Source organism: Desarmillaria tabescens, assembly GCF_030435595.1.
Source record: "Desarmillaria tabescens strain CCBAS 213 chromosome Unknown EV420scaffold_37, whole genome shotgun sequence".
NCBI lineage: Eukaryota > Fungi > Basidiomycota > Agaricomycetes > Agaricales > Physalacriaceae > Desarmillaria > Desarmillaria tabescens.
This window is the reverse complement of record NW_026848336.1, coordinates 160,091-177,231: the sequence shown is the minus strand read 5'-3', so window position 1 is coordinate 177,231 and position 17,141 is coordinate 160,091. Positions and strand designations below refer to the sequence as shown.

The 17,141-nt window shown below is 47.4% G+C and overlaps 4 protein-coding genes across 4 annotated transcripts; 2 read left to right on the top strand and 2 right to left on the bottom strand.

Moving 5' to 3' along the window:
- Positions 1–596: 596 nt before the first annotated feature.
- EV420DRAFT_1706810 (uncharacterized protein) lies at positions 597–4,271 on the top strand (the record flags this gene model as incomplete). Its single annotated transcript, XM_060479553.1, has 1 exon — positions 597–4,271. One exon carries the CDS (start codon positions 597–599, stop codon positions 4,269–4,271), a length of 3,675 nt encoding a protein of 1,224 aa, XP_060327048.1.
- Positions 4,272–6,468: 2,197 nt separating this feature from the next.
- Positions 6,469–7,358, bottom strand: EV420DRAFT_1482992 (uncharacterized protein; the record flags this gene model as incomplete). Its single annotated transcript, XM_060469936.1, has 4 exons — positions 6,469–6,516; positions 6,569–6,747; positions 6,799–6,834; positions 6,896–7,358. 4 exons carry the CDS (start codon positions 7,356–7,358, stop codon positions 6,469–6,471), a joined length of 726 nt encoding a protein of 241 aa, XP_060327047.1.
- A 596-nt stretch (positions 7,359–7,954) lies between these two features.
- Positions 7,955–9,587, bottom strand: EV420DRAFT_1563863 (formyl transferase). Its single transcript, XM_060473955.1, has 7 exons — positions 9,409–9,587; positions 9,277–9,355; positions 9,150–9,222; positions 8,831–9,100; positions 8,678–8,779; positions 8,498–8,626; positions 7,955–8,444 (listed from the first exon to the last, which is right to left on the bottom strand). The coding sequence occupies exons 1-7, from the start codon at positions 9,566–9,568 to the stop codon at positions 8,154–8,156; spliced, it is 1,104 nt and encodes a 367-aa protein (XP_060327046.1). The 5' UTR covers positions 9,569–9,587; the 3' UTR covers positions 7,955–8,153.
- A 71-nt stretch (positions 9,588–9,658) lies between these two features.
- Positions 9,659–11,329, top strand: EV420DRAFT_1338266 (kinase-like domain-containing protein). Its single transcript, XM_060468897.1, is given in 8 exon segments — positions 9,659–9,812; positions 9,869–9,906; positions 9,964–10,313; positions 10,370–10,425; positions 10,441–10,600; positions 10,659–10,777; positions 10,828–10,978; positions 11,027–11,329. The coding sequence occupies 8 exon segments, from the start codon at positions 9,681–9,683 to the stop codon at positions 11,212–11,214; spliced, it is 1,194 nt and encodes a 397-aa protein (XP_060327045.1). The 5' UTR covers positions 9,659–9,680; the 3' UTR covers positions 11,215–11,329.
- The last annotated feature ends 5,812 nt before the right edge of the window (positions 11,330–17,141 follow it).

Genomic DNA, 17,141 nt, shown 5'->3' with positions numbered 1-17,141 from the left:
GAACCTCGTGAACCTCGAAAAATTCAGGTAAAGTTCAGGTCAAGCTTTCAGAAGTTATATCGTGCTAAATTGCTGATTGCTATCTAATACATAGAACTGAGATTTATTTTGCCATTCCAGGATCTTCTGTGCCTTCAGAATGCATGTTTTCATATGCAGGTCGCACAGACTCTGACCCTCGCTGTCGCAACTTTGATGCAGAGAAGTTCGGCACCATGAAGGAAGCTTATTGGGATGGACGTATCAGTGCACAGAACGAAGCACAGATGGAAATCGGGCCATGCTTTGATGATGGAAACTTGGTCATAGAGTAATCATGTATCACATGTATGAATATCACAGTCTACAGCACGTAATAAATTTTTTTTGCTGAACCCGGTTCGAACCCGGACCGAACCTGGACCGAACCTTTTGGACCTGCACCTCAGGTTCGGGTTCGAGGTTTGGGGGGGCGGCAGGTGAACCTCGAGGTCCAGGTTCGAGGTTCAGGCAAATATGCCTGAACCTGGACCGAACCGGACCCTGGCCAGACTACAGCCAACGATTTTGAGGTGTACGCTTTGCAGTATCGCATTCGCGTCGAGAATTTTCTTCATATGCTCGATTATGTCCATGACTGGAATAACCTTCGAACACGCGTATACCTAGACGAAAAACTCCTGGCAGCTCTGCGCAATCCTGACAGAGCTCGTGTTGTGAGAACGGAACATTACCTTAATGCTGTTCCTTCTATACCGCATTCCAATCCTTTCAAGTCGAAGACCCCTTTTCAAGCCTCGTCCTCCGACTTGAGTTGGGAGGGAGTACACTATACTGCCACAAGAGATGAGGAACAGCATCCTAGCAACTCGCGGGTCACTAAAACACAAAGTCAGTTTTGTCAAAGTGCGAATTCCAAAGTCACCGAATCTCAAGATTTCGGTCTCAGTCGATATGAGAGTTTGCCTGCAGTATCCCATCGAGCTCGGATTCCTGAAGACTTAGATTGCAGAAATCCTTCTGCGCACAAGAGCATTTACCAAGGATGTGCTCCTAGTGATCTTGACTCGAGTCGAGGTGGCAACAATGGAAACCGACTTCCGTCTCGTTGCAGTCCATGCAATTCACAAATTCCTGCGTACCCCAGTCACTTAGAGTATACCAGCATTGACTTTGACACCGCTCTCAAAGCCACGGACATACCTGCTTGCAACAGTAATTCAAACACAAGGGATAATTGCGAGAACAAATCCATTAATACGGCGGCTCTGAATCATAACATCGGCAATCCAATCCCTCTCTATTCAACCAATAACGAGATTCGTACCTTTCAAATTGCTTCGAATACGCCTTGCATACCCTTTTCAGAAAGGAACAAAGCCTCCCGATTACCACGTAAAGTCAGACGTCACATCGACCGACTGCAGAAACGGCTACTGCGAATGATTTATGCTACCCACAGGGTCACGTTCAATAATGGTGATTGTCAGCGTATACTGATGGGAATGCGAGAATATGTACTACGGCTGTCAGGATTTACCATCATGGGAAGCGAAGCAACACGGGTCCCAGTAGGAGTGAATACCCCGGATCTCAATGTCTTGCAGATGGTCTTCGGTTCAGACTCATATATCATGCGTAACTTCCGAATAGCACTTCGGATGATTTATTCATGGCCTAAGGTTCGTGTCGAGCAGAAGACGAAGTTTGTGGAGCCGACCGGCGAAACTGAATGTCGATTACATAGGCAATGTCTTATTAGACACGGAATCGAAGTGGAAAGTGCCATAGTACTGTCACCTATCGACCGGGAGCCCCGGGACTTTGAGGTCCGTGCCTTAGCAGAAGCAGTGAGCAAATCAACCAAGTTCACAAGGCTCCAATCGTACCACCGGACCCAAAAATATCATCGTCGTCGACAAGTACCAAGAGCAGTCGGAGCCAAAATGTGCATTGTGATACCTGCGAAGCCGCAGCCAACTGCCGGCAGTGACTTCCAATTTCATGGTGTATCCCTTACGTCCCCGACAGATGTTCCTACGATCCCTATCACGTTGGAAGATACGATGACTGAAAGAAATTCAAATCGACTACTCACAAAACATCCTCGGAGTTCTGAGTCCAATACGGCGTCTTTAAAGTGCATGCCAGAGAAGACTGAGCGGGATCAATTAAATCAGAATATTCAGCTGAGTATCAGTTCAAATGACATACCCCGCTCCGTTCTTATCATGCCTATTACAGTCTCCCCCGTTATTCCTGCTGGAAACAATGAAACTAGCGTACTCGGGTGTTCAACAGATCTAGCACCGACTTGGCCAATATTGGAGATTCATACAACTATCGTTGGGCTCAGACAATGCAGTATTGATGCATCAGGAGGTAATTTTGAAGGGATATGCGTGGAAGTCGAAGTCCTGGCCAATAGCTACCGACGCCGTCAGGAAGGAAGCCAGTACACTAGACCCTTGTGTAGAAAGATCACGAATATTCGAGGGAAGGTCACGATCAAGCCCAGTATTGCCGTTGACAGTAGAATTGAACGAAAATCCAACACATTTGGAGAGGAGCTAAAATTGCGCGTAACAACGAGTGCAAGCAAAACAACACTAGGAATGATGCGACAGCAAAACGAAGTTCACGATCAATACCATCATCAATATCGTTCCCATTTTGGAAACAGTTCACCGGCAACTACGAAAGCCGATTCCCCTTGCTACCATCGCACAATGGAGCCATCCTCTATCCATGCTTCTCCCAAACTACATTCTGGTGTATCCTGCGACGGAAAATATCTTGAATCCAGTATAAATGTTAAACCAGGAACGCGACATGGGGCTCAAACGTTTTGTCAACATTTGAAACACTATCCGATACAAGGAGAGCTCCGACATCTAGGATATGGTGCTAGAATATCGACTCATGTTCACTCCCTGATGGCGGAATGTGTCTTATTTCTCGAGCAACATATCAGCCGAGAAACTCATCAGCAGCAAGGTTACGACGCACCGTATCATTTAGTCTCCCTCTCTGTCTTTCATATTTCAAACGTCTGCGGTTCTCCAACAGCAGTAGGAAACTGGAATACAACCAGTCCTGTTTGCGTTCCTGGCAAAGGGTCTTACGGTGTTTGCAGAGGAAGCCAGGGAATGAAGCGACGACCACACACCACTCGAAAGAGTCAGCGTATTAAGACAGTGCGTAATCTGCATCAACTCACTAGCAGCATGATTGCACAGACAATTCCAGATGTCACCTCCAAAGAGTTCAGCACTGTCTCCGAACGCGACCTCATCACGACAATCTTCCATTGCCTTCCCGGCTTCACTTTCACTCTTGCAGATAAGGAACTTGGAGAAATCACAGTCCATCGGGTTTTGCATAGAGTCCAGGATTCCCGATTTTCATCGATTTTTACTGTGCTACGGGATCTTATAACTGGCCTCGGAGATCGACAGCAGCATCTCCAAAGGATTCCGCGCTCACCCCAATTGGAATTCCTTGTTCCGGGATCAATCAGTTTCCCTAGGTCTTCGGTTTACCGCCACCGGTCAATAATAGCAGAAGTTGCGGTGATTAAGCCAGAGTCAAAACGACTACTCACAGATCATCCACGGAGTGTCGCGTTCGATACAGTATCATTGAGGCTCAATTGGATAGATAAAACCGAACACAATCAATTAAATCAGCGTGTTTGGCTCATCAATAGTTCAAGCAACGTACTGAGTGACATTTTTATCACATATATCGCCATCTCTCACAGTATCCCTTCTGGACATGTGGAAACCAGTCTTCTCGAACGTTCTACAGGCCTAGCGCCGACTGAGCCACTATCGGAGGTAGAAGTCATTGGGCATAAGCGATGCCTACATGCATCAGGAAATGAAGTGACCGATACTGAGACCTCGAGGCAATGTAAAAAGGTGGACACAATGTCGAGCGTAAATGGAACGATGGCGGAATCGATTAGACGGCGAAATCATGATGGGGCCCATCATCAATATCATTCCCGTTTTAGAAACTGCTCCGAGGAACCGGCTCTTGCCAATTCCCCGCTTCATCGCACGAAGCCTTCCTCTATTCGCGTATCGTCCGACCTTCGTTTGTTCCCATCCAAGCATAAAGGAAGGTCTAATCCACTGAAAATGGTGCCCTTAGGTATTTACTCTTATACATGCTTGTTATTGCGGAACAAGTTTGTCATTCCAGCCCGATCTTCGACTCATGTAACCGCAAAAGGGCCGGCCTGTAATGCCATTTCCAAAGGCAATGAACCTTGTGCTCCTATGTGAAGGGTGTAGAATTGCTTTGATATCAGGATTCATGAAGTTACGGCCACAATCAGCAGAACAATTCAAATCTATGATATTTACTCGTTCTAATTCTTTTCATTCACTTGGTGTGCGCCTCGTTTCAGCATATGTAGACTGGGGGGGCCATGTTATGGATCTCATGACTTTTCGGGTCTGTACATGAGTCAACATACGCCTACTCTCGGCCTTCTCGGCCTTGACCTCGGCCTACCAGTATGTTCTCTTATTTTCTCTTTCTTTCTCTATTCTTCTTGCTGATACTAGAATACTGTGGAACATTGTAGAATCATAATGACTCAATGCCTTACTAGTGGCATATAAATATTGTCTTTACCGTTGTATTAGAATCTTAAGCTAATTTTTACTCATCTTCGAAGTCCACTTAATTGTGTGAACTAAGCATCTCTGATCGGTTACGCCAAGCGCTTGCCAATCAATTGCTTCCCGATTACGCCTAGCGCTTTTCGGAAACCCTGTTAGTTACGCCTAGCGCTTGCTGACGCCCTCGTTAACTACGCCTAGCGCTTGTTAGCACCCTTACGGATCCCTCTTGGTGGTTGGAATTCGGCTTTTGGACATCCTCGCTCTCAACTTAGGTTTTACTCGAGTATTCAGTAACTCGTGTATTAGCCAAAATACCCTGATTCTTAACACACACGAAAACACTGGTGGCGCGATCCGGAGAAAGACCTGGGCCCGGTATTAGAATTTTCACAGGGTCCGTAGACGCTCAGCCATATATGCGGTTCTTGGAGGGATATCGTTTCATCCCATCCCTGCCTCTGGTCGCATATTGTACTTCACTTTCGGTCTCTTCGTCTGACAGGCACTGTGCCCGGGGGCCGTCCCTCCCCTCGTTATACGACTGACGCACTAAAAGCCATGATTCATCTTTCGGAACAGTGTCCTCTCGACATAGTACTCGACCTAGATCCTGATGGCGATAAGGATATCGCCATTCAAGTTTTTCCCATGATTCTTAAGGAGTCATATCGGTGGAAGACCTTGCGGCTAGGTGCTTCCCCGAATTTGTTGAGACTATTGGAGATGGTTTGCGGGAAAATTCCTTGTCTGGAATCTTTTACTTTGAACGCTTCAAGTATAATACGACACAAAGAAGAGGACCTGCTAGAAGATACTCAACGTATCTTCTCTGATGCCCCTCGCCTTCAAAAGGTGACTTTACGTGGACCCTACGTAGGCTACGGTGTAGGGAATCTCAGGCTTCCCCTTCATATCACTCATCTGGCGGCATATGCAAAAAATGCTTGTAACCTTGGAGTTTATCAGTCTCTCGTAGAATGCCATCTCAAGATACGTCCAGGAGACGATCAGGATATCCGATCCCTTCCTCTTAACATTCACCTTCCCAAAGTTCGGCGCCTTTTTGTGTCATCGCTGCGAATACTGGCACATCTGTGCCTACCTTCCTTAAATGATCTCATAATTTACCGCTGCGACGAATTCGGTGACAACTCCCGCAATGTTCAGATCGCGAACGATTTCATCCGACGTTCCCAGTGCTCTTTTCCAAATTAACCTTCCTTTCTTCGAACACAGACCATGATATCTTCATCCGAGACTCACTCTTATTCATGGACACTCTGGTCTTTTTAGAAATTGGGACCGGTTGGGGTATTCAGGGTACCCTCGATGCTCTTGCTTCCGTCGGATTCCTCCCAAATTTGCAGCACCTACGGCTATTTAATTTCAAAGTCTCATCTCATTTCATTGTCACCATGATCTCGTCACATAGCCATAATCTTCGTTTGGTCGAAATATACTGTTCCGAGCCTGAGGACGTGGAGAGCATCAATCGACAGATCGCACCGCTGCAGAAACCGGGACAACACTTTATTGCTGTCCTCAAAGTAAAAGACAACGAAAATTCAAGGTCCCCGTTCGGAAAATTCAATCGGTCCGATTTGGGTGTTGCGGTTGACCAGTGACTTGTTTTTTTTTTTTTGCGGTACGTCCTCCTTTACTCAGGGATCCACAGTTGCTGCAATTTTGTAATTGTTGTTCCAGTATAGGGTTTTTACGCTACACTGCCTTCCTATGGATAATTCAAAAGCTGAGAACCCCGACGCAGCGGAATCAGAATAATTAGCTGCGCACGTAAAAATAGTTTAATAAAACACGGAACCCAGAGTCTACTAATAGTCTTCCCGATAAGTTAAGGTAGATCAGCGTTATCATATTCTATTGCGCGGTTTTTTCTTCGCTTAAATTGGAGAGAGGTAAGAATAAAGTAAGCATGAGGACTCGCGACATACACGAAGGAGAAAAGAGGACGTCCCAGTGCCTTTGTCGCTGCTACGCATCAAACCACTGGGGTCATTGCCGGAAAATTTGGTGTTGGGAGGTTGGTTGTTCGAATTACCGTTGCGGTTGAATCTCGATGGTACGATGAGAGCATCCGCCCTTAAAGTTTCAAGTGATACCGGTCTTTCAGCTGGAAAGCAGAACATAAGAAAAAAGGAGTTATGGACATACGTGACCTTACGATGACGCAGTTCTCTCTGAAGTTTGAGCCAGGGAACTACAATGGTCCAAAATCAAACAAAGAGAACAAAAAAATCATTACCGTCACGGTCACTTACGGCTAAAATAGTATATCATATAATGCATGTAGGCCCAGACAAATATCCCTAGTTCAGTATCGACGTCCACGTCGTCCCGCAACTCGACTTCACCCCTAGCCAAGATCGAAAAGAACAGTTTATCCCACGAGTAACGATCATCCGCCGTCGCACGCAGTGTGTGGTCACCTTGGTAGAGTCGATTGACATGACTTTCGCTCTCGTGCAAGAAACGAGACGCTGGTTCCATTTTCGTCCTCTCGAGCTTAACAAGGCTGCACCATGAAGAGCGGGTTATTTCAGGGACTTCAGCTTGGAGGCTAGGGATAAGTTCACCGTGGAAGGCTGCGATTCCAGCAGATAGGTCAGGAGAATGGATGGTGTACTTCTCTGTAGCGTCGGAGGGGATCGTCTCGTAGCCAGAAAAACGGTCCGTATTTGAAGTCGGGATTCCATTGAAGCGGTAGATAATTTGCGTGTCCATAGATGGAGGAGACTGGTCGTGGCTTCAGGTATATCTGGATTCTGGACATGGGAGAATGGCAAGTATGTGAATTGCAGATTAAAATGTGAGTTAAAAGTAGGACCTCAGAGTCAGACATCTCCAGATTGCAGTGCAGAACGTGTCCGAACTGCCTCCAGAACAGCCGTCACGTCAGTCCGCTTGTCTGCTTGCTTGCTATGACTTGCTCCGCATTACCACACTTTCGCTGATCGTTCCGTCTACTTTCCCGTTCTTCCATAGCCTCTGTATCTAGGTGTCAGACATAGTGGGAAGTTGACAACTCGAGATTTGAGCGGATCCCCAGACTGAGTCAGACATCTCTATGAAGGAAGTGGATTTTACTAGTCGTCGGTGCTATGGGTTGCTGTACGGAATGTGACTGAATTTTTCGCAAGGCAAAGCCCTGGACTTGTAGTTTGAAGACTTGATGCCAGTAATAGAAGAGCCAAACCAGAGCGTCATGTACGTGAACGCAGGTTCAGTACAGGCGAGATTGAACTTCCGCATTCTGTCTCATGCGAAGGGTATTGAGACCATGTGCTGTAATCACCAAGGGCATGCGTACTTCATTGAAGTCTTGCGCATATTACTGCTATAACATCATGAACACCGCCATGCCAGGAGAAGAAACTGACAGTGCTCGTAGTGGTCCAAGGAAGACAGGGGAAGATTGAGACGTTTCACCACACAGCCGAATCTTTGTTCAAGAACAGCACTAGGCTAAGAGCTGACATTTCCAAATGTTAGATATCCAGATGAAATTAGTGAGTGCGCCTACTCCACGTAGCGCCTATTTATGAACCTATACGTGCCGTCCTTGACAAAATTCATGCTTTTGACCCCATTCCACCAATCCTTGCCTGTTCCCCAATGGCTCGCCTCAGGTTTCATCTGCGGGATAGACAGGACTGACCCATCTACACAACGAACCAGTACCGTGCTTTTGGACTTGTAAAGAACCGACACCCCAGGCTCGTCCCGCACGAATGAGGGCGGGTCAGTCACCACCGACAGTGATCCAAGTTGGATAGTGCATCCGTCGAGCGCGTACACAGTGATGGGACGCTATCAAGCTCAAGATCAGATGGAGGTGGCAGTGAGCTTGACAAGGATTATACCTGATGCCCGATGGCTCGGTGCTTTCGTACGATGGACTCAGCAGACATGGTGGTAAAATCAACAAGAGAGTCGTCGTACGTAATCAGCGGTGCATGGGATGCTTCTCCAAGCTGCGGAAATGCTTTTGCCTAGATACCACATTTAGTACGCTGAACCTACCAGCTGAGAGAAAACTCAACGGTTCCTGTTATCATATCCCGTAGTACTTGAACCAACAGTTTGCCTCCTTGCAGGGCCAGCGAGTCTTGTAAATCACGGTACGTCGCGTTTGGCACAATAGCCTGTACGGTTCACGTGTCAAAAACAAAAATCTGCAAATAAGGTATTCATACCATCTTATCGGACCCCCACACGTCACCAGCATCTATACCCTCCTTGCTCTTGAGCATGCTGATGATAGAAACACCAGTCTCAGTGTCGCAATTCAAAATCGCGTGCTGTATAGGCGCCGGTCCGCGGTATCTTGGGAGAAGGGATGGGTGAACGTTCAGTCGCCTCGTCGGAGCAAATAGATCCAGAAAGCGGGAAGAGAGGATACGGCCAAAGGAGGCTGTAATGACCAGATGATTGGGTAACGCGCCCTCGGAAAAAGGTGCTGGTGGCTGCCCTATGTTTATTAGCACAGTGATCCTCTATGTGTTCACGTCTCACCGTCCAATGTCTGAACTCGACTTTTTCACGCGGAATGAGATGTACTGGTATCTCCAGAGATTCCCCCCAGCATCTTGAGAGGCGCTATCCACATATCAGCACCAGCCGCGTACATACTCCCGGCGACTCACAAACGGAAAGTCTCGAGCCCCGTCGTCCGACACGTTCATCAGGATTGGTGGCGACATCCAGCGAGGTCCAAACATCTAGGAAGCTGATAAATGGATCCAGAGACGGGGTAAGTGGCCATGGGGGAAACCTTGTGCGGCGAATAGCTCCCTCAGGACGATACACGAAAACTCTTCGCGCCCGAGGAAGAGGATTTTGAACTTTTCATTTGCAATCGAGGTGGATGAGATTCTCCTGGCATTTTTGTTGGCCTGTATGAGCGTGGAACGAGAGAATCTTGGCCAAAGCATTCTGACTGGGAAAGAGGAAACGTCATCACGTGCACGGGTACGCGCTGCAGTAACTTTTCGGGTTCCGGCCCGGTGACTTGCTACTTGAAACTGTGCTCAAACCCAGCTCAACATGTTATTCGACGATTTAAGCTCGATATTCCCAGAGGAAGAACTTTTTGTGGATCCAGGGCTTGGGTATGGCTATCATCCCGTGGCTCTTGGTCAACTCCTACGGCCTTCTTCCTTCCGTGTCGTTCGCAAGGTACCCAACCCCCTTGTGCTTCAGTCTCTTACCATGTTCATTGACTATCATTGTAGTTGGGTCACGCTGCAGCTGGAACCGTGTGGCTCTGCGAGTACGTTGTTGTCCAGGATATTCTCGCTCTCTTGGGTCGCTGAATTCTGATCAATAGGAAGCGACGTAGATCTCGGACATCTTTCGTGGCCGTCAAGATACTTACTATATACTACACGAAACAAATCACTTCTGGGTACTCCCACGAGTCAGCAGTCCTAGAAATGATTCAGAAGTATCGTCATCACCCCGGATATCCTCACCTTCTGCATCTCCGCCGAATCTTCAATACGCAAAGTCAACTGGGTTCTCATATGTGCTTTGCAACTGACGTTCTAGGATCGTCCCTACTTGATCTTAGGATGAAACAGCCAAAGATGGTATTCACCCTTCCAGTTACAAAGCGCATCATAAAGCAGACACTTCTAGCGCTCCAGCTTCTCCATGATTGTGGTTTTGTCCATAACGGTGGGGTTTTCCACCCTTGTTTGGACAGTGAACTATCTCATGAACATCTTTTTCAGACATTAAAACCAATGACATCGTGTCGGTATTGCCTAGCGGCCACGGCGGAACGCTCGTCAAGGATATATAGACATACATTGAAAAACATCCCGCAGAGACGTATGAGCCTCTCAATCTTCCCGGACTTACTTCACTACCGATAATCACTGTCAAGTCTCAGCCACTCCCGGACATAGGCTTGCTACCAGATTTGAGTAACCTCAATGTCAAGCTTATTGACTACGGCGAAGGTTTTTTTTCGTCTCTCTTTCCCCCCTTTTCCTGGCCTCTTACCGCCCTATCTAATAGCACAACTTGCGAACGCGAAGCACATGGATGACTCGCAGCCGTCCATGTTCTGCCCCCCAGAGTCCATTCTGGGTTTTTCGTGGTCGACGCCATCTGATATCTGGGCCGTAGGATGCATGGTGAGTTCATGACAATATGTAAGCTTGAATTCCTTAATGACTGTATGCAGGTCTTCGAACTAGTCGGGGACTATCACCTATTCCGGCAGGATAATTTTGACAATGCTGTTCATATTCAACAGATCACGGAACGCATTGGAAAAATACCGTCCACTTTTTTGGTAGATTGTCAATATGGATCCAGATACTTTGATCGGAATGGTGCGCTTCATACTGATCATGTTTGTCGCGCCGTCTGATCTTCCCCAGGGGATCTGGTGCAAGTCAAAGACTGGGACGAGTGTAGCATTGAAAGAACCGTAAAGGGGGTGTCAGAAGCTAAAAATCTCGATCTGAATGGTTTAGATGGGTTCCTGCGTGCATGTCTGATCTGGGATCCCAGGAAACGTTCAACTGCTGCACAGTTGTTGGCGGATCCTTGGTTGAATGGAGTCTAGATTATTCAAGCACCTCTGGCAAATTGCCGGGATGTAACGTTTCTCCCAAGCCTTATGTTAGTGAGCATCGTGGTTTTAGCTTCGTTTTTTAGGGTGAAGTCAACGATTTGATTACACATAGATACTAAAAGTATACAGCGTCCACAGTGACGGTGGGCGCTGCGATGAAGAACATCATCGACGACAACTGGTGAGTGGATAGCAAAAAAAATGCTCGGTGTGTCAAGCTTCAGGTGCCGATTAGTTTTCTTCTTTGACACATCGACTGTACAGGCTATTGTACCAAACATGACATACCGTGATTTACAATATTCGTAGGCCCTACGAGGACAAGTTCGTGGCGACACGCAGCGAGGTCCAAGCATCTAAGAAGCTGGTAAATGGATCCAGAGACGGGGCAAGTGGCCATGGGTGAAACCTTGTGCGGTGAATAGCTCCCTCAGGATGATGCACGAAAATTCTTCGCGCCCGAGGAAGAGAATTTTGAACTGGCCATTTGAAGACCTGTATGAGATTATCCTGGCATGTCTGGTGGTCCGTATCAGCGTGAAATGAGAGAATCTTGACCAGAGCATTCTGGCTGGAAACTTGTGAGGAGGATACTTCATCACGTACACTCGTACGCGCTGAGGAAGGCGACCCGGTATTGTCTTTATAAACTAGCGGTCGTCGGTCGACGACTATCATACCTTGCTTAAGCGGTGTTCATCCCCATCCCAAATTTGTAGAATCCAATTTATGTGAGGCATACTTTGAAAATAATCATACACCGCCATAATCATACATACATGCCTTTAAGAGAATCCTGCTAGTTACCTGAACTGATTACATTTAAGCACGAACTTTCTTCACCTCACCTCTTTCAACGTCCACAATTTTCCGCTTAGGCTTTGTACTCTTAAGGTTGTCGTTTCCTACTCAGTGCCAGTGATCAGTGGATATGTATACAGTGTGAGGGACGAAATATGCAGACATACCTGCAGGGCATGGCGGGGTAGTCGCATTATCCGTTGCAATGTTGAAGCACACGTATGGCTCAGTCCCACTATTCAACACATGGTGTCTAATATTATGGTCGGTACATCTCCATACAAATTGTTTATATCCACCCCATCATCAAGATTTGAGGTTTTCAAGTAGATCTGCCAATGTTGGAAGTGGCAATAAAGCGCAAAAGATATAGATGATATACTGAGTTTGTCTTTCTAATGCAGATGGAAGATAAGCACAAATATCATTAAGGTTTTTGAGGGCAGTAGCTATGTCCAGTCTTTCCATTACTGGTAGATCTAGAGGATTTAATATGTTGGCGATTTGATATCCGTTGTGAAAAGACATTCGATGCATGATGGAAAGGGTGAAATTGTCAACAACAAGGATTTTGATTACGTGTGGAGAATGATGTCATATCACAGGAAGACCATGGCTTGTGTAAGCGAAGATTTTAGACCTAGAGAGACCTTGACAAGCAAGGTAAAACAATACCTAATTGGTCAACGAGTGTCCGACCGATCGTCCAAGTTTACCGAAAAAACTGCCTCCTGGGCACAAGTCAAATTGGAAATCCCAGGCACCGCATGTATGAGCGCTATTGGGTAATAGTACTGTAAGTGCATTGGGAATGTGTGCGGTGCAGGCTAGGAGGGGGGTGCTCGCATGTTGATCATTGCTTGCAGGATGACTGGGTTCTTGCGAATGTATATTTTGAATGCCTTGGAGGTAGTCTGGCCATGGTCTGGTTCAGGACCGTGTGGACCCGGTCCGAACCTGAACCGAACCTGCAGGTCCAGGTCTGGTTCAGGTTCAGGTCCAGCACAGCCACCTGGGTCCAGGTTCGAGGTTCGACCTGTTTGAAAATTCTGAACCCGGTTCGGACCTGGTCCGAACCTCGTGAACCTCGAAAAATTCAGGTAAAGTTCAGGTCAAGCTTTCAGAAGTTATATCGTGCTAAATTGCTGATTGCTATCTAATACATAGAACTGAGATTTATTTTGCCATTCCAGGATCTTCTGTGCCTTCAGAATGCATGTTTTCATATGCAGGTCGCACAGACTCTGACCCTCGCTGTCGCAACTTTGATGCAGAGAAGTTCGGCACCATGAAGGAAGCTTATTGGGATGGACGTATCAGTGCACAGAACGAAGCACAGATGGAAATCGGGCCATGCTTTGATGATGGAAACTTGGTCATAGAGTAATCATGTATCACATGTATGAATATCACAGTCTACAGCATGTAATAAATTTTTTTTGCTGAACCCGGTTCGAACCCGGACCGAACCTGGACCGAACCTTTTGGACCTGCACCTCAGGTTCAGGTTTGAGGTTTGGGGGGGTGGCAGGTGAACCTCGAGGTCCAGGTTCGAGGTTCAGGCAAATATGCCTGAACCTGGACCGAACCGGACCCCGGCCAGACTACTTGGAGGACCAACGGCCACATGCTTGTATGAGGTATGGCAATACACCTTGTGCAGCGAGATCCGTGGCACCACCTGCTCGCATGGATTGTCCAGCGATCTTCGAACTGGGAAAGATCTGCCATAGCCTTCTCATGAACCAAGAGCGGGTGGGGACAGAGCCGGCAGCAGTCACCCACAGCGCAGGGTGCACCAGGTGTTGAGTGTCCCTTCGGGCGAGGTACCGTCGAAATACAGAAAGGGGATCGAAGGAAGGGTCCTCGTCGGTGGGGATGATGACTTTGTTGCCCTCGAAGGCAGTGTCAGCCTTGTGAGCGGGTAGGAAGAAAGCATAGCCTTCAGGTAACCATTCGATGGTTGTTCTGTGGATGATCTTCCTCCAATTTCGCGACTTCTTTGTGTCCGGCATACTCAGCTCTGCAAGGCGTAACAGGCCATTGAATCCAGTGACAAGTAGTGCTAGGAAAAGGCAGTCATCGTAATCAGACGACGGTCCGAGTTTTTTGATTGCATAGCGTATGTTATCGCGTGACAGAGGGGACTTGCACTTGACTTCAGATCCCTTCAGCCTCTTACAACCTTTGAGAGTTTGACTGACCATGTGCGAGTTCCTTATTTCATGAACGTCGGGGAAGAAAGGTTCTAGTTGGTTGCAGATTCCAGAGAGGTAAGATCCGACTGAGTCTGGTTTGATATGGGCAGCCATGAAGATGATGTAGTAGCTCATGGTATCTTCAGTGGGCTTCACAGGGAATTTGTGGATTTTGCAGAACGTGATGTAAGAGTTTAGGGCAGAATTATAAGGTCCAAGAGTTGATGTGTCAATCGCCAAGCCCAGAGCCAGGCACTGCTCGTGGTAGAGCTTCTCCAGGGTCCAAGGTTCATGAGCCTTTTGTCTGGACCCTGGAGTGACGTCTATTAACATTTGGATGCCCCCAGCACGTCGTGAGGGGGTGTGAATGGCAAGATCAAGAGATTGGGCACAATATTCCTCGCCCTAGAGAACTGTGAATGCGACAAAGCGTCCGCGACATCGTTCTCAGAGCCTGGGATGTGGAGCACGCACAAATCGATGCTGTGACTGATCATCACATCAACGGTGGACTTCAGGATAGGATTGTACATGGGAGATGCTTTCAGAGAGCTGAATATGTCGACCGTGTTGGAGTTGTCTGTAAGGACCGTCACATGCTTCCTGAGTTCAGGAGACAGTGTGTTTGCGACCCAATGAATCGCAGCACAGACACATAAGGCTTCGAAGAAGAAGATGATCTCATCTCCATCAGGCAAGTCAGGTGTAGGGCAAACAAAACCACAGGCTATTCTTGGGACCCAGAATCCCATACCGTCAAGGGACACATCGCACAGCAGAGTCACCGTCACGTCCGAAATTGGGTCCCAGTCAATGGAATCAAAGCAGCAAATCCCACTCGACTTCTCGATATGGTCTGCAAGCCACTTAAGGTCGTTCTTCATGGCATTGCTGAGTGCGATCCCCATGAATGGGTTTGTCTTCCCCTTCATTTTCACATATACATTGCACAGCCCTGGCTTCAGAAGGGGAAAGACGTTGAAAGACCAGTTTGACCATCCTGCAATCTGTTGGTACTTCTGCAGACTACGGCGGTTTGAGGAGGCGAAGTATCGGAGAGCCATGATAAGTTCAGATTTTGAGTCTTCAGGCATAGTAGCCATCATTGCGTTTGGGTCGACATCGAACCCAATAACAATGAGTTGCAGGCCGAAAAGCTGCTTTGGCTTGCTGTGAGGCACTCCTAGCTGGTCCCACAGCTTGAGTAGCTTCGTTTGATTGGAGGAGTAGAAGGCATCGTAAGGTTTATAATACTCCAACTTGCCCCACTCGTCAAACCCAAAGTCGTCATCCACATAACAACCCAGATCCTTGATGTTTTCAATGTTGATCGCTATCCATGTAACAAGCCCATTGACACTGTACCAGACCTGGTAAGATCCTCTTCCCCCGAAATTGTTGTTGCAGTCTACAGTCCTGACCAAGGTTTCAACCTCCCCTGCAGCTTTCTGCTCGCTGGTGAGGTACCCTGTCATCACAACCTGTTTGAGTTGCCACAGAGGGTGCATCGGGCAAAGCCTGTAGGCCTTCGACACGTCCGATTTGAAAGCGACGAGGACCTTTTGAGCATTGTCTGGAGACTTTCGCCTGTACCGCAATATGGCTGAGAACAACATATGAAGGTTGTTGAGGCGCAATCCTGCTATGTCCGAGTGATGAATCATTCGATTAGGCGCATAAGAACCAGCAGACATGTTGGATACCATGCGCAGGTCATCTGAGCAAGGTTTAGGGACTGCGTGAACTGGGGTGCTGTACATTCCTGGGAGCAAATCTGGGCCGAAGGGTTCTGAGAAATGGCCGGCAGCGATTTCTTCATCCCGGTACCTGCTGATGAACTCCTGTTCCATTGCAGACCGTGGACTCATCCTCGAGTTGTCCCAAGTTAGTGGGAACTCTGCCGCTGATTGCATATCGGCCTAGGGCCAGAAACCCTCTCTAAGCGAGGTGATGACTGAACGCACAAAGTCTTGATTTGGATGCGTTTCAAGGTATTTCTCCAGGATGTCGACTTTGATTGGTGTAGTGACTTTAAACAGATGTGGGTAATCTTCAATTGTTTTGACTGCCTCCACATTTTCGTATTCCTTCGCTGGAGGTCGCAGCACTGGTAGTTCAAATTCCATGCAACCGGCGGTTCGGCTTTTTCCAGTATCCAACCCTGAGAAAACAAAACCTCTTTTATACTTCGGCGCAAAGCCTGTACCTCCATCCTCCCAATCATCTCCCTTACCACCCCTCTCAAATCTCCCCCTCCCTTCCAAGACCTCCTTCTTCCTCTTAGGCCCTGCTGGGGCAAGCGGAGACAAGGTGTCCTCCTTTGCAACCCAAGCACACATGCCTGTATCTACACTTTCCCTCTGCCGATGGGCAGACCCCGGCATTCCATCTTCTGCACGCATCGAGACTCCTAGTATGCTCGTTGTTCTTCTTCTTAGGTCTTGGTTCATGTTGGAAGTACAGAGGAGAGTATGTGAGAGAGAGAATTAATTAGCCTCTCGAGGGAGAGGCATTGTACTTAAATACAAGTTGTACTACTTCTAGAATTTACTATGGATTACTATATGTGTCTACTATTGCGGTTAAATATTCATGCTGCTTAGTCATGCCGAAGCTTCGAGTGCATTCTAGCACTAACTCGGGATTGCTATCCCAACACTCCCCCTCAATTCTGAGTACCTAGAATACCTGCAGATAAATATTCATGTAATGGTCTTGGTAGTCCTTTAGTGAATATATCTGCTAAGTTCTCCTCTGAGGCGCAGTGCTGAACTTTGACTTCATTTGAAGCCATGCGCTCGCGAACAAAATGATGATGGATATCAATGTGTTTTGATCGCACATGGAATATTGGGTTCTCAGCGAATTTGATCGCTGATTGATTGTCGACCATAATAGTAGTTGCACCATCAGGTGGCA

What these genes read in the sequence shown, in the direction of transcription:
- EV420DRAFT_1338266 (XM_060468897.1), top strand. Translation starts at nt 9,681, where the DNA reads ATGTTATTCGACGATTTAAGCTCGATATTCCCAGAGGAAGAACTTTTT. An exon ending in CCTTCCGTGTCGTTCGCAAG is followed by an intron (nt 9,813 to 9,868) that starts GTACCCAACCCC and finishes CTATCATTGTAG; the next exon opens with TTGGGTCACGCTGCAGCTGG. An exon ending in TCTGGGCCGTAGGATGCATG is followed by an intron (nt 10,778 to 10,827) that starts GTGAGTTCATGA and finishes GACTGTATGCAG; the next exon opens with GTCTTCGAACTAGTCGGGGA.
- EV420DRAFT_1563863 (XM_060473955.1), bottom strand. Translation starts at nt 9,568, where the DNA reads ATGCTTTGGCCAAGATTCTCTCGTTCCACGCTCATACAGGCCAACAAA. An exon ending in TCGAGACTTTCCGTTTGTGA is followed by an intron (nt 9,223 to 9,276) that starts GTCGCCGGGAGT and finishes GCGCCTCTCAAG; the next exon opens with ATGCTGGGGGGAATCTCTGG. An exon ending in TGTGGGGGTCCGATAAGATG is followed by an intron (nt 8,780 to 8,830) that starts GTATGAATACCT and finishes TGAACCGTACAG; the next exon opens with GCTATTGTGCCAAACGCGAC.